The 14,249-nt window shown below is 37.3% G+C and overlaps 1 protein-coding gene across 4 annotated transcripts in view; it reads left to right on the top strand.

The window, feature by feature from the left end:
• The first annotated feature begins 3,044 nt into the window (after positions 1–3,044).
• The window catches only part of spata6 (spermatogenesis associated 6), a 41,540-nt gene continuing 30,335 nt past the window's right edge, over positions 3,045–14,249 (top strand). For all 4 annotated transcript variants that reach the window (XM_088598969.1, XM_088598966.1, XM_088598968.1 and 1 more), the window contains exons 1-6: positions 3,045–3,185; positions 7,030–7,167; positions 8,271–8,319; positions 8,409–8,450; positions 8,952–9,076; positions 10,108–10,188. In XM_088598969.1, the coding sequence (XP_088455095.1) occupies positions 3,093–3,185; positions 7,030–7,167; positions 8,271–8,319; positions 8,409–8,450; positions 8,952–9,076; positions 10,108–10,188 (528 nt within the window). In that variant the 5' untranslated portion in view covers positions 3,045–3,092. The remainder of the gene's footprint in view (positions 3,186–7,029; positions 7,168–8,270; positions 8,320–8,408; positions 8,451–8,951; positions 9,077–10,107; positions 10,189–14,249) is intronic.

Here is a 14,249-nt window from a genome sequence, read left to right as displayed (position 1 = left end):
TCAAAATAACAGGGAGGGCAGAGAAGTGGGAGACTGGTGGATAATAATATATTTATCACCTCCCTACTACCATTTCAGTCAGTGAACTATTCACCCATATAATTCCCAATCGGCTTATCAGTGAGAAAAAATATACATGCATGTAAAATTCAGTCTAACTGTGAATTGCAGCAGCTCACTCTTCCTGGAGAGTTCACATGCTAGGACTTTAACAAAGCAAGATGAGCCGGCAAGAAACTTAAGTTGATCTATTCAGTCTCCTCCCTGCTGTGCCAGTGTTTTAACCTATATCAAGCCTGATTATTTTCTAGTGCTTGCTTCACTAGACTAGACACATTACATCCTAATTATGTATACACTACAAAGTATGCCTGAAGACATATAAATTCTTAATATCTTTTTCTTCTTCTAAACAAAGCAAACCTCTTCTACATCAGTTTTGGTGTCTATTAGTAATGCATCAGTTTTTCAACAGACCTTAGCAATCTTTGGTACCCAAGAGTCTAGTTAGTTTTACAGAAAGCAGCAATTCTGTTCTCAGCTCTACTGAAAAAAGCACGACACTGTGCTCTGTTCATAACCAAAATAAAAAAAGAGCTGATGTGTTTATTGAATATCCAGACTCACAAAGGATAAACACCACAGTGTTACAAAAACATGAATTGAAGCAAAAATGTTTTTTTCTTACAGTATATTAGTGGAATTTGTCTATTCACACAGGCATGTGTGGCAAGTTCATTATACTCCAATTAAGTTAGTACACTTTGCACAGATTAATTCACATTACAATTAATGTCTTGTAGCAAGAAGCGAGGGTAATTGAGTGATTAGCAAATGTGAACAGCAGAAATAGCCCTCCCCTTTGCAAAGGAGAGGGAAAGAAGAAAATTAAAAAGGAATGGATGCTTTAAATTTTTTATTAACATAAATAACCTAAACAATTATTTCTCAATGGGGGATGTGCTTCCAAATCCCTTCTGGGCTTTATAATAATGGCTCTGTACCTCATTAAACCAGCAAGTTTTTTTCAGGCACCACAGCAAAGCAGGGTAGTTTTAGTGACTCATTAGTTTCAGTCCCAGACTGGGAAGCTGTTTACAGAGATTTGTTTAGAGACACCAAGGTTAACTGCATTTAAGAGTTCTTTTAGAATGCTGGAAAAAAAAATGGAAAACATCATTGAAATATACATTTTATGTGAAAGATGAAAAATAAGGATAATTCATTGGAAATAGGTTATACCTGTAGGTTTTAAAATGTCTATTTTAATCTTTCTACCTGAAGTTTTAACAAACTTTATGTTGGACTCAGCCCTGTATTTAGTGTAGAAACTTTAATTTTCTCTCAGAGCTAATTTCACTTGCTCTCATTTTTAATTTCAACAATAATATAATTTTAAGCTCTTTTAGCAGCATTTAAAATCTGTAAATTTCAGTAAATTCACTGACACCTGATGCTTTCCACTATACATATATTTTTTTCAGTTAGTTTTTTTTTCTAAATGATGTTGATGTGAAATTAGTTTTTAAGTTCCAGCTTCATGTCTTGTAAAAATACTGTAAGACCTGCTCAATTTCCCTGAAGATATGGTGGTGACAAACATCAAACCCCTGGATCATCTTTTTCCCTAGTGCTAGTAACTATATCATTACAATGACATTATTGCGTGGGGTGTTCGGGTGTTACAGTCAACCCTTAACCCTGTTTTAAATGTAATATAACTTTTTGGGTGACTATATATATAAAAAAATAGTCTCATTTACACTGTTGCCATAAGTACAGACAATTGTACCTTCCTCTTAGGGCGGTGGGGGTAGAGACTTTTGTTATCATACCTTTATTTTACCAGGTGAATGTATTGAGAATGAATTCTCTTTTACAATGAACCTAAGAGTTCCTGTTCATAGATCAGAGACTTTATTGGGAGGTTTTTGCTTTGGCTTTTGTTTGTAGGTCCAGAGCTCTAGGTTGTCGAAGACAAGTCTTCACTCAGGTTAGGTGTGGTCAAGCAGAGTCCCTTTATTCATGCGCATGGGGAGGATATAATCATGCAGACCTGAGAGCAGCCTCTCATACAGATCTGTGAGTAACCTCTCCACCGAGATGGTAAATGCAATGAGTTTTATACAGAAAATTCACAAATGAAAGCTCATTTTAAGCTTCCATATTAGGAGTTGTTTTTCTCTCTACAAACATTTATTTGTAATTGACCATGTTCTTCTTAAGAAGCAGTTTTACCTGCTGTTCTGCTGTTCTACCATATAAACAAAAGGAAGTATATAAATAAAAGGTGTGAAATGAGCTAGACATTTTGCTGCTGTAGCATTAATATCAAAAAGTCAAAAAATATGCTTGCAATTGTTCTTTCATACTGTTGCTGGGTAATAGGCATTTTTCAAAGCCAACTAGTCACTATCTTATACACTTTAAAAAAGGTAAATGCTAAAATTCTTCCTCAAGGTAGGTACTACTGCACTCTGCTATTCTACAGATATAGTATTATACTCATAATTGTGAAATCTGAAGCACAGTGGGATACAATACATTGATCATCTATCTCTCCCAAGAGAGTAGCAGTAATTATCTGAATTGAGAAGGTGCTATTTGTCTACAGAGTACTGGCACCCTCTTTGAACTCCTTAAATTCAGTAAACTTCACAAACGTCTTTGAAATGGGCACTTAAAAAGCAATTTAATACTTATGGATGTGTCAGATAAGTGAAATAAAACAAGCTCAAGTCAGAAGTTTGCCCTGTACTTTTTTCTTTTGCCCTGACGCGATGTAATCTCACACAGACCAAACATCTAACGGCATGCATCTACTACTGTATATATTTTATCATATATAATTACATTTACTGTTACTCATTAAAACGCACTTCGTCTCGCAATGTACTAAAAAAAATATTAACAATTATATACAGTATATGTGAGTTTTGAAACCAACCACTATACTAACCCTTTTTATAAGAAGTGGGGAACTTAGCTTTGCTAAGCAAGTGTCACATGACTGATGGTGGAGCTTCATTTCCTGTTTCCAACTGCAGCGTCCTCCGAAACAGACTAGCAGCTATGACAACGGGAGTGGAAACATGGGTGGACTGACTGCACAAAACAGGACTTACCGAAGTTGCAAAATGCCACATAAAGTTCTGAAATGCATCATCGAATTAGAAATTCAAGCTGTAAGTTGATATTAAAGATATGTTACTTATATTCTCATTTGTTGTGACCAGAAAGAAGAGTTTCTTAGTCATTCTTTTTACTGTAATGATGGAAATTGTTCGTCGAGTGTAAAATACAGTAGAAACGTAAACAGGAGGCTGTAGTCGTTTTTGTACATTAAATGTGAATTACGTTAAATCGGTTTTCTGTGAGTAAGTTGTTCGTGTTTTTTTTTATTTCTTTGAGGGTGCATCTTTGTGTAGGCATTTTCCGTATGGAGTTCTTTAAGTGAATCGAAGAGGCTGCCCATCACGGCGTAACTTCTTCTTGAATACAGAGGATGAGAACGGATAACAATGAATTTGAGTGGCTTGAGCTTCACAAATCGCCACAAAGGACCTTACTGATGTGGCCAATCGAGTGGCTGGACGGAATTTCCTTTAGCCAATGCTCGCCTAAGTGAGGCGTGGTTTTGTGCGTTTGTACGCAAGTAATGGATTTGAATTCGTGGAAGAAGAGTGGGTGTGCTAGGAGCGCAGCAGACAGACTAAAGGCAGAGGCCGGTGCTATGTATGTAATTTACTGCAGCAGTCAATCTGAGAAGTCATTTAAAGAGGAGACGTGCCTTAAGGGGTGGGAGCGTGGTTAGCACAGCCTTGCAGCACTGGGGTGCTGTCTTTGTGGTGTTTTTATGTTCTCCCCGCAGTCCACAAACATACGCTCACACCAGGGTCAGTCTTCTTCTAGAAAATAACCTGCCAGCACGTCTTTAAACTGTGAGAGGAAACCCATGTGAACACGGGGAGAACTTACAAACTCCACACAGATAGCACCTCAGGTCCTAAATTGAACCCAGGGCCCCAGCGCTGTGAGGCAGCAATGCTAACTACTATGCCACCCTGCTTTTGTGTACTTAATAATCAAACTGATTTTTGTGTAAATAAAGGTAAACTCACATTATCACAAAACCAAAAGTACAACAGTGTTTACACCCCTATACATACGTCTGTGTAAAAAGAGGAAGAAAAAGTCCTCCGGTTAGGCTTAAGTAGATGCTAAATATTTAATAGACATTACAAACTGCAAGTTATATGGGACTTTGTAAATACACTGTGTTGTTTTAATTTTAATGGATACCTTCTAGCCAGATCACATCAGATCTCGTGAACTATACAAGGCTGGGCATGGGCAGTACTGAGATGGGACACCTTTAAGGAAAACCAAGTCGCTGCTGTAAATTGTTGGTGGACCATTAAATAGCAGCCTTACCCTCTGGAACATATTTCCATACCACTGTCCTAGAGAACTTACAGGGGAAAGTATGCTGTAGGATGTGACATGCTTTGTGTGAGACATTAATTTAAGATCATGAGTAACTTAGTTATTAAATATCCCATGGCACTATTTGTTAGAGCAGGAGTGTTCACAGTGCCATGGCTAAATTCAGCCCCGGATTTGTGTAACCTGTCTTTTCTCAGGTCCCTTTAATTCAGTTGGTGTAGTCATTTCTCACTCCTCTACCTGTTCTGCTCTTAAGTGGGCCTGCAGACGCACCATGTCTACTGTGTCTTACCCAGTTGGTTGCTATACTTCAGTCTAGTGGCGACCACAGTGGCCACCATCTTATATGTAATGTTAGCACAAGAGATTCATATTTGCAATAAAAATGTAAACATTAACTGTTGTAATATGTAAAATATGAATAAAATCCAGGCCTCTCATGTCAGTCTCTGGAAATATACAATTCAATTCAATTTATTTTTATATAGGCCTTTCACAACAAGGTTGCCCCAATACAACCTTAACAATACAATTGCCGATACATTTTGTCAAAACAGAACAGAAGACAACGGAGGAGAGGAACCAAAAACTCCTTAGTAAGGAGAGAAAAAGGTCCAAGGTCAACTGGTTGCCCAACCCCTTTGGGCATGCTAACATTATATAATTTAAAAAAGGAAACGATGAGGGTATTAATCCATCCATCCATCCATCCATCCATCCATCCATCATGTCTTCTGTGTGTTAGTACTCCATGCAGATCTCTGTAGACCAGTAAATTCCTCCTAAACAATAGCTACTGTATATCCATGATGTCCCTCTTGGATCCATGGCAGTGATGCAGCATCCAACTCAGATGGTACCCAGCCTGGGCACCATCCGGACGTGTGGGGAGGAGAATAGGATAGTCTGGTCAGAACAGATGTATCTACCTGGTGGGCCAACATAGAGACACACAATGGCATGTACAGCAGCACCAGCAGCAATGGTTGCAGCAGGCTATAATGTAAGATGTGAGTAGGCTAGGCTGAAGTAATAGGTCTTGTCTGGATTTGAATACTGAGATTGAGTCAGCATCCCAAATATGGGGTGGGAGACTGTTCCATAAGCTAGGGGCCCTGTAACACACCAACTGTGTTTTTATTAATTTGTGGAATATGAAGAAGACCTGCATTCTGTGATCTAAGCAGGCGACTTGGATGGTATATATTAATAAGTTCCATTAGATAGACAGGTGCCTGACCTCAAAGAGCCTTGTAAGTAAGTAGAAGGATTTTGAAGTCCGCCCTGTACCTGACAGGAAGCCAATGAAGAGAGCTGTATGGGGGTTATATGGTCGTACTTACAATTCTAGCTTCTGGAATTTAAATTCGCTGTAAGTTGTTGAAAGAGTGGTGGGTGCTTCCTGATAATAGGGCATTGCATTAGCCTAACCTGCTATATACTGTACAAGAGCATGTATTAATTTCTCTGTGTCTTGAGTGGAGCGAAACTGCTGTAGTTTTGCAATATTTCTTAATAATAATAATAATTGCTTACACTTATATAGCGCTTTTCTGGACACTCCACTCAAAGCGCTTTACAGGTAATGGGGACTCCCCTCCACCACCACCAATGTGCAGCATCCACCTGGATGATGCGACGGCAGCCATAGTGCGCCAGAACGCTCACCACACATCAGCTATCAGTGGGGAGGAGAGCAGAGTAATGTAGCCAATTCATAGAGGGGGGTTATTAGGAGGCCATGATTGGTAAGGGCCAATTGGAAATTTGGCCAGGACATAACTGTAGGAAGCATGTTTTAGATACTGTTTTAACATGAGAGTTAAATGTGAGCCTTGTGTCTAATATGACGCCTACGTTACGTGCTGAGTCACTGAGGCAAATTTTTAAATCCTCTGAGTTAAGTGCTGAAGTTTTAGTAGTCCTATCAGTATTGTTTCCTCCAAACAAAAGAACCTTAGTTTTATCAGACTTAAGTAACAAAATGTTTTCACACATCCAAGTCTTTACTTCATTAATGCAGTTAACTAAAGTGATAATAGAAGAGTCGTCATTTGGTGTAAACAAAATGTATATTTGCCTGTTATCAGCATATGAATGAAAGTTAATATTATGTTTTCGTATTATCCTACCTAGCGGCAGCATGTAGATAGAACAATATTGGTCCCAGCACTGATCCCTGTAGTATCCCAAATTGAACTGGTGACATTGATGAAGCAGTTCAATTATTAGATATTTGAACGTAACGAAAACGATCACTTAAATATGAAGTAAACCACTTCAGGACGGTTCCAGATAAGCCAACCTCAAACTCAAGCCTGTGTAACAAAACAAATATACCAGTTAGTCTCAGTGAATTCACTCTCTCTTTGGACTTGCTTAAGGCCAAAGCAGACCCATTGCAAATGGAAAGGTACAGCCAGGCTTTTAGAATCAGTAATGAGTGAAAAACCTATCGCCCTTTCATTTCAAGGTCCACCAGAGGGGCACTCACATCTTTTAGACAATTTTGTTTGTGGTTCCTGGGAACTGTTCCTGTTGAATCATCTTTGCTCTACAACATCTTTTCTTTATATGGTACAGGTAACCTGTCCAGGAGTGGTACTCACAGATCAAGAGGATGTATACCTCAGTGTCTGTATCATGGGGAAATACCAAAAGACAAAGTGTCTCCCTCCCATCTTTCCTTTACTATTCCATGAAAAGTTAAACTTTGAGAAGGTAAGCGTACTTTTTATGTTGCATTGCCTTAGTTTTATAGAGTGCCTTTCACGTTCAGGCAGGCTTCTGAGTCATTAATGAGTGAAAAACCTGTCACCCTTTCATTTTACGAATTTAAATTGTTCAGTTTCTTTGGTTTACGCCCTCATAAATACAGTATGCTCAGGCATTTAATTAAAAACCATTAATAGATATCCCTTTCAGCAGGGAGACATCTGGGAGTCCAGGGGTTCCCCAGAAACATTATTCTCAATGTTGATTTTCTGATGATGATCTAGTGGATGGTTATCTTTTGTTCTGCTTTTAATATTTTAATACTTCATAGTAAATGTTTTGTAATAATTATAGGCCTCCATTTGGTTTTACATTGAAATTAGAGATCCTTTTTGAGTGATGTTTTCCGAAAAGAGGACCTCCAGTCACAAACGTTTTAAAACTCCTGATGTGAAGACTGTTCACACAGATACATTTAAACAAAAACAGGAAATAAAGACCATGAAAGAGGAATATAAAATAATTCTCTTCCTCATACCATCCACTGTATCATGCTCCCCCATCACATCAACAGCTTGTCCTGTTAAATAGTTTAGAGCCAATGTTATCTTGCATTATAAAGTGGACAGTATTAAACTTGTCCAAGTCTTTGTGGTTTGTGGAGAGAAGGTTGTATACACACAGAGTGCAAACAGAGAGTTTCGATCCCTCGGGTTAGATATTTCTACTGTACCTCACCTACATTTTCTCCAGCTATGCCAAGTGTATAAAGTGGTACAAAAATAGTCAGTGGTAAGCAACTGTGCATAAAAATGTCCGCTAAATGATAATGATTGTGAGTGACATTTACAGAATACTGCAGTTTCAAGAACACAGCTCCTCTGAACTGTGTGTTTGTGAAGTGAGTGCCTTGGGCTTTAAATCGTAAGTTTAAAAAGTGGGGAGATTAATGGTAACACAAAAAAAAACAATTACTATACAGATGCCTAAAACACATTATTGTTCTGTATTGTTTTTGGTACCTTACTTGTCGGTCTTAATAGAAGTACCCTTAAACTTTTTTTTATTAGAGAAGTCTCCATACTGTACATGTTATTGTTTTTTCAAAGGTCTTTGCAGATGCAGTAGACCCAGGGGACATTGCTGAGCTCCTGGAATGTGAGTTATCTCCTAAACAGCATTTTCAATTTTGAACTTTGTAATACTTAAGCATTATTAATCCAAATTCTTCTTTCCTCTTCTCGCAGTGGATACAACCTCATTTGAGCTCATTCAACTTGTTCCACCAGGTACCCCACTATGTTTTCATTTTTGTAACTAAATTTAGACTGGACCTATATAAATCTCCTTTTGTTGCCGTCACTTCTGCTCAAATATGTATTGATTAATTCATGGCACGTTCTGCCTTTAGTGTCTTGAATGTTAAATTGGATGTTATTTTACAATTTTTTTAATATTATTTTTGTCAAAGGAGAGATGTCCATATAGCTTAGGTACTTTGCCAGTGCAGGTGAATCTTTTTAATCCCTTATGAAACAAAATGATCAGACTCTGTTCTGATGAGAACATTTTGTGCGTTTCCATTATTTCTGCAGGTGCTCCCTCCAAAATAGTATGTGCTCACAGAGTTACCATAGTTTGATCTTCATACTGTGAAAAATCTGGACATTTTTTATTTATTTAATGACTTCATGCTCTCCCCTGATGAAACCCATAATCTGACACCTCCATTCTTGATCTTTTCTGTGGATCTGTCCTTACATTCATGCTGTGTACTCTTGTTTTTGTAGTAGGGGAAACCTTAGCAACGCTTGTGGAAAATACACGGGAATTCTTGTATCCTGGCCCAAGGCTGACCCCCAGATACCCAGGTTCTGAGAGGGAGATGCTAATGAAAAGATCTATATCTTTTCCTGTAAGTCTATATCTGGGACTGTTTGAACTATTGAATGCGCTTTAATTTAGCTAACAAATACCCTGTGTGTTGTTTCTCTTGACAGTCTTGACTGTCCTGTTAGTATCTGTTAGAAATAAGAATGAGAATCTGATAGAATGAAGAAAGAGAGAAAGTGAAATGAAGAAGCTTACTGCACGTGGTTTAAAAAAAACAGTAAAAAAAAGGTCTGAAGACTTCACCTACAAATTTCAAATATACTGATTTGTATACAGACATCTTAGTAGTTTTCAGGAATTGCTTTCAAATATATCACCAGAACAGTTATATTATCATAGCACAATTTCTGCAGAGCACAGCCAATAGAATATGCATCAGTTTTGAAACAAGAAGAAGCAGGATGTGTGTTATGAAAGGGTTAATCCACAACGATAAAGACAGAATTAAAAAAAACTAGAAAATCAGACTGTGTATTTCAAAGAAGAGGCATTCTTATCACTTACAGAGTAGTCTTTCAAAAAGCATGGTAACTAATAGCTAAAAAGGCAAGAGCATGACGAGCACAATACAATATGTGTATTTTTTGGTAAATATGTATGATAGATTGCTCTACACTGGACTGGTATCCCATCCAGGGGGTATCTTGCCTTTTCCCCATTACTTGCCAGGAGGCTTCGGCTCCTCCGCGAACGCCCCCTCTATTGGATAAAGAGGCTAGGAAAAGGATTGATGATAGAAGAAGAAGAAACTGACATTCATAGGAATATGTTGAAATGTAGCTGAGCCTTTACCCCCAAAAAGAGATAAAATGCCTCAATGCACAAATACAGCTGTTTTGACTTTGAAGAGCAAGGCGTTTAATGGCAGTCTTGCGGAGCAGACATGTAATTTTGTTAACAAAGCTGCAATAGGAGTCAGAGCTTGAACTCTACAAATAGGCCATAGTTGATTTTAAAGATGCCACTAAAACACATTTTTTGCTTGTCTCTGTTTGCAGTTATGTTGTGCATGTTTTATTTGTGCATCAGTTTAACTACTTGTCTTTCCCAAAGGGAATCGCTCCCAAGGTGGAATTCTCAACAGTATCTGTCATTAAGGAATGTGATTTGAAAGAGACCATGCAAACATCCTCTGTAAGTAAATGTGTTTTTCTAATCGCTGCTCAAACCTTTTATTGTTGTGGAATCACTGGAAAGTTTCTTTATTCAGCGCTGTGTCAGACAGGAATCGGGATAATAGAATATTAAACGCAGCTGTCCACTGCTTAGCAACCTTAAAAATCTTTGTGCATAACGTTAAATGCCAGTTCACCTACTGCTCTTTCAATATTTAATTCTATGCTTTCAGTTTATAATTTTATGAAGCTGGGTCTAGGTAACAATGAAATGTAGCTGAATACCAATGTGCTCTGTACATCATACATGTTTTACCCAGAAAGTTAGCTTGAGAAGAAGACAAACATGCATGCTTCTTTTCTGAATTTCTACTTAAAGTGAACAAACTGAGGGATAATTGGTGCAGGTGTATGTACTGCAGTCCATGCAGACTAATGACAATGAGTGGGAAATAAGTGGATGTAGAAAAACAATTATACACTCTTTGGAAGAAACGCACTTACAGCCTTGAAGTATGGGGTATTGCTGGCATACCTGAAGTTTCAAGGTGAGTGCTGAAATTAAAATGCTTTGTAACAAAATATCTTTGATATTTTAATCAAGCCTGTGGTAGGTATGTGCAGTAGACTTGATTTGTTTTACTACAGTCTTCTTTAACTGCGGTAGTTATCTTTCTTCAAAACTTTAAAATGGAAGAGAACGTCTTACAGAATATGGCAGTGATCTTTCAGGAATTAAAGCTTTGCTACAGCTAAAGACTTTGTTGTTGTGTATTGTTTTTTAAATTTAGAGACTCGATTCAAATCTGCACTGTGCAATCTTGGGTCAGACTGCAGGGCTCATTATTAGAGCTGAATGATGATACTCGAACACTATGAAGAGAAGGGATAGCCTGTAATGACCCCCAAAGAGACCTGAATGAGTGCAGAAATCAAAAGATACAGAATTGTGGCATCACCAGCACCAAAAGTACTAATAGATACCTGGGACTGACATTTAACCAGCAGGTTTTACAAAAGTGAAGACTGTTTTCCTTTTTTTTTAAAATAAATCCCTAATGTGATACACAATGACAATTCCTCTACCTAAAAAAAATAATAAATGCATTTTCTGATGAACAGTATTTCCGATAGTTTAATAGTTTCACATGTAAGCATTTATCCGGGTGATATTCTGTATACTAGAGTTTTGCCTTGTACTGTATGTCTCCATCTTTTGCTGTTTTATTTTTCTTTTGCCAAATTTTTTGACTACACAGACTATTCATTTAAAACTGTTTTTGCAGTGCATTTGCATGTGTTTGAACAGGGCTTCATGTCTCGTTTAATAAGCTACTTGTGGCTCTGTGCTTTGTTGTTTCAAGGACAACCAGCTTTATCACCCATTACCAATACCAGTACACGAGCTAATCTCATCAGAGCACCAAGGCTCAGGGTATAAAAAGGCTGTGGGTATAAAAGGGCTCTTTGTCTTCTAACCAGAAGAAAAAAAAGAATGAAAAGCAGAAGGGAAAAAAAACTACTTAAAGTTTAATTTTATTAAATCTGTCTACTTCAAATAGCAATCTCAATCAGGATTTATTTATTCCACTTTTTAAAATGAGTTAATATGCTGGGATGTTCCAATTAGCATTTAAATTATCTTTATTTTTATAGCCATGTAATGTCATTATCATATTATGCTGGAGCCGGCCATCAAATGCAATTAACATTTTTTTAAAAACTTATTTATCCTTCATCGCCTGCAGGAAAACAGTTATTGCGACTCAAAATTATGTTAGCTGGCTATTGGAATTATTGGAGTCATTTGCCAAGAAAGGAATATTAGTACTCAGAAGAGCTGGGGGGAGGGAGATTGCTCAGAGTTAGCAGGGCTAAAACTTTCTGTTCAACACCTTGTGGCATAAACTAATTCAGGTGAGACACATTTCTTATAAATAGCTGCTATTGTAAAGCAAACTTTTAGAGAAGTGTGGGTATAGAAATTATATGTTGTGCCATAAGCTTTTAAACCTCTGGGAGATTACAGCTTTTGACTAAGATATAAGAAGAATATCTGGAAAGGAGCCCAGCACTTGGAGACCCAAAGATGTGAAAAGGAACAAAGCCAGACCCCCCCCCCCCCACCAAAACTAATATCATAGTCATAGTTGTTGTTTATTGTGTTTTGTTTGGAGCACAAGTCTAATGTTTAAGACACATTTAATTAGCCTTTCCATACTTAGCACCACAAAACACAAACCAAAAATGCAGTTAAAATATTCCTGAGGCATCAAACATCTCTGAGTAAGATCCAAAGGTATTGTTTAGTAAGCATAAACACAAAGTTTTTTTTTTCCTGCCTTACTGTATAGAAAAACAGTTTACAACATTTCTAGCCAGCATTTTTGCTTTTAGTCTTATCCTTTTATGGAATATTTTATCAAATATTATCCGAATAAGTAAAGGTTAATTCCACACTGAAAAACACAAAGAAAAGTCTTTCAGAAAACGTATTTCAGGAGTGTATAAGGAGACTCCACAGCATAAATGTTGTTTCTCATTTCTATTTTTCAGTGTGGAATTAATTTTACTTTTTATTTTGCAGTCCAAACATGCTGAAGTGGCTCCCCACTTGAACATCATATAATATCGTTTGATCTGTCTTCCTTCAAATAGCCCATTTTTCCAGTTGTTCAGAATTACTTTTCAAACTTACTCCAGGATCAAGGAAATAATAACATTAGTGCAGTTGGCAGGTCTAAAAACCTGTCCCCACCTGTGGTGTAGTAGTAATGTTTTTCAGTGCCAGAGCACTGTTTTGTGGTCATGTAATAAGCACTTAAAGTTTACAAGGCTGAACACAAGGGCACCATTTTATGATTGATTCAAAAAAGCCATATACAGCACAGACTTCTGACTTTAAATCCCTAGGGCATTTCTCGAAAAGAGTAGGGGTGATACCCAGGTGCCCTGGCAAAATTTTCCCCTGGCCCCACTAACAGCTGATGTGTGGTGAGCGTACTGGTGTACTTGGTGGCGGAGAGTCCCCATTACCAGTAAAGGGCTTTGAGTGGGGTGTCATGAAACGTGCTATATAAGTGTAAGGAAATTATTATTATTATTATTATTATTATTATTATTATTATTATTATTATTATTATTATTTGTATACAAAATTGTTTTTGGGTTGAAAAGCAAAACAGTGAGACCATTCATTTCATCTAAGGTAATCTGATGCTGTTTCTCTAAAGAAAAAACAACGGTACTGTGTCTCATACATGGATGGTTCCAGGTTCTGAATATTTGGAGAATATCCTTTGAAGAATGAGCTGGGATTTCTCTGCTTAGATGTACTGTAGCCACTGTTAACCTGAATGTTGATAAAGTACTTCAGAATTCTTATATGGCACACTGATCTTTTTATAACCTACTGTATATAATCATGTAAGACACACTTATGGTAGTTGACATCTGATCAACAAGGGAATGAATATCCATCTTAATTTATTGGGCATTTGTTTATTTTTTAAGTGTTTTTAGAAAACTATGATAACCATTTTTTGCTTGCCTTCAAATCAGTTGTCTCCTGTGGTGAAAGTATTTTTTTAAAGTGCCACTACATCACTGTAGTAAGGATACAGGTTGCATAAAGGTTGATAATCCAAGATATGTTAGATAACCTGGCAATAAAAACAAAAGCTCGTGGTTTTGGGCCTTAGTACTCTCAGAAGTTACTGATTTTGTAAGGCCCTGATCACATCTTTTGTTTGCTGAGAGATCAATGGATTCTTGAAGTCAGAAAAATCAGGAAATAAAGTGTCTTGAGTTGTAACATCTGTTCTGGTGTTCCGAAGATAATCACATTAGGAGTGCTATCACATTTGAGTCTTTTAAATATAATTTGGGAATAGTTCCTTGATGTATTCTGAGCTAGAATAAGTGACAGGACCCTGCTTGAATTTTGTACTGCAAGGCACGTGCTTGAGGGAGTGTGCTATATGAAAATATTGTATGCATTTCTATAATCCCATCAAACAGCTGCAAGAAAAAAATCTAACCTCGTCCTCTTCACAGGTGTCTAAAACCCTACTTTTTTTT

The sequence above is a fragment of the Lepisosteus platostomus genome, chromosome 11 (genome assembly GCF_059453375.1).
Source record: "Lepisosteus platostomus isolate fLepPlt1 chromosome 11, fLepPlt1.hap1, whole genome shotgun sequence".
Lineage (NCBI taxonomy): Eukaryota > Metazoa > Chordata > Actinopteri > Semionotiformes > Lepisosteidae > Lepisosteus > Lepisosteus platostomus.
The sequence above is the reverse complement of the archived record's forward strand: the minus strand, read 5'-3'. Positions and strand labels throughout refer to the sequence as shown.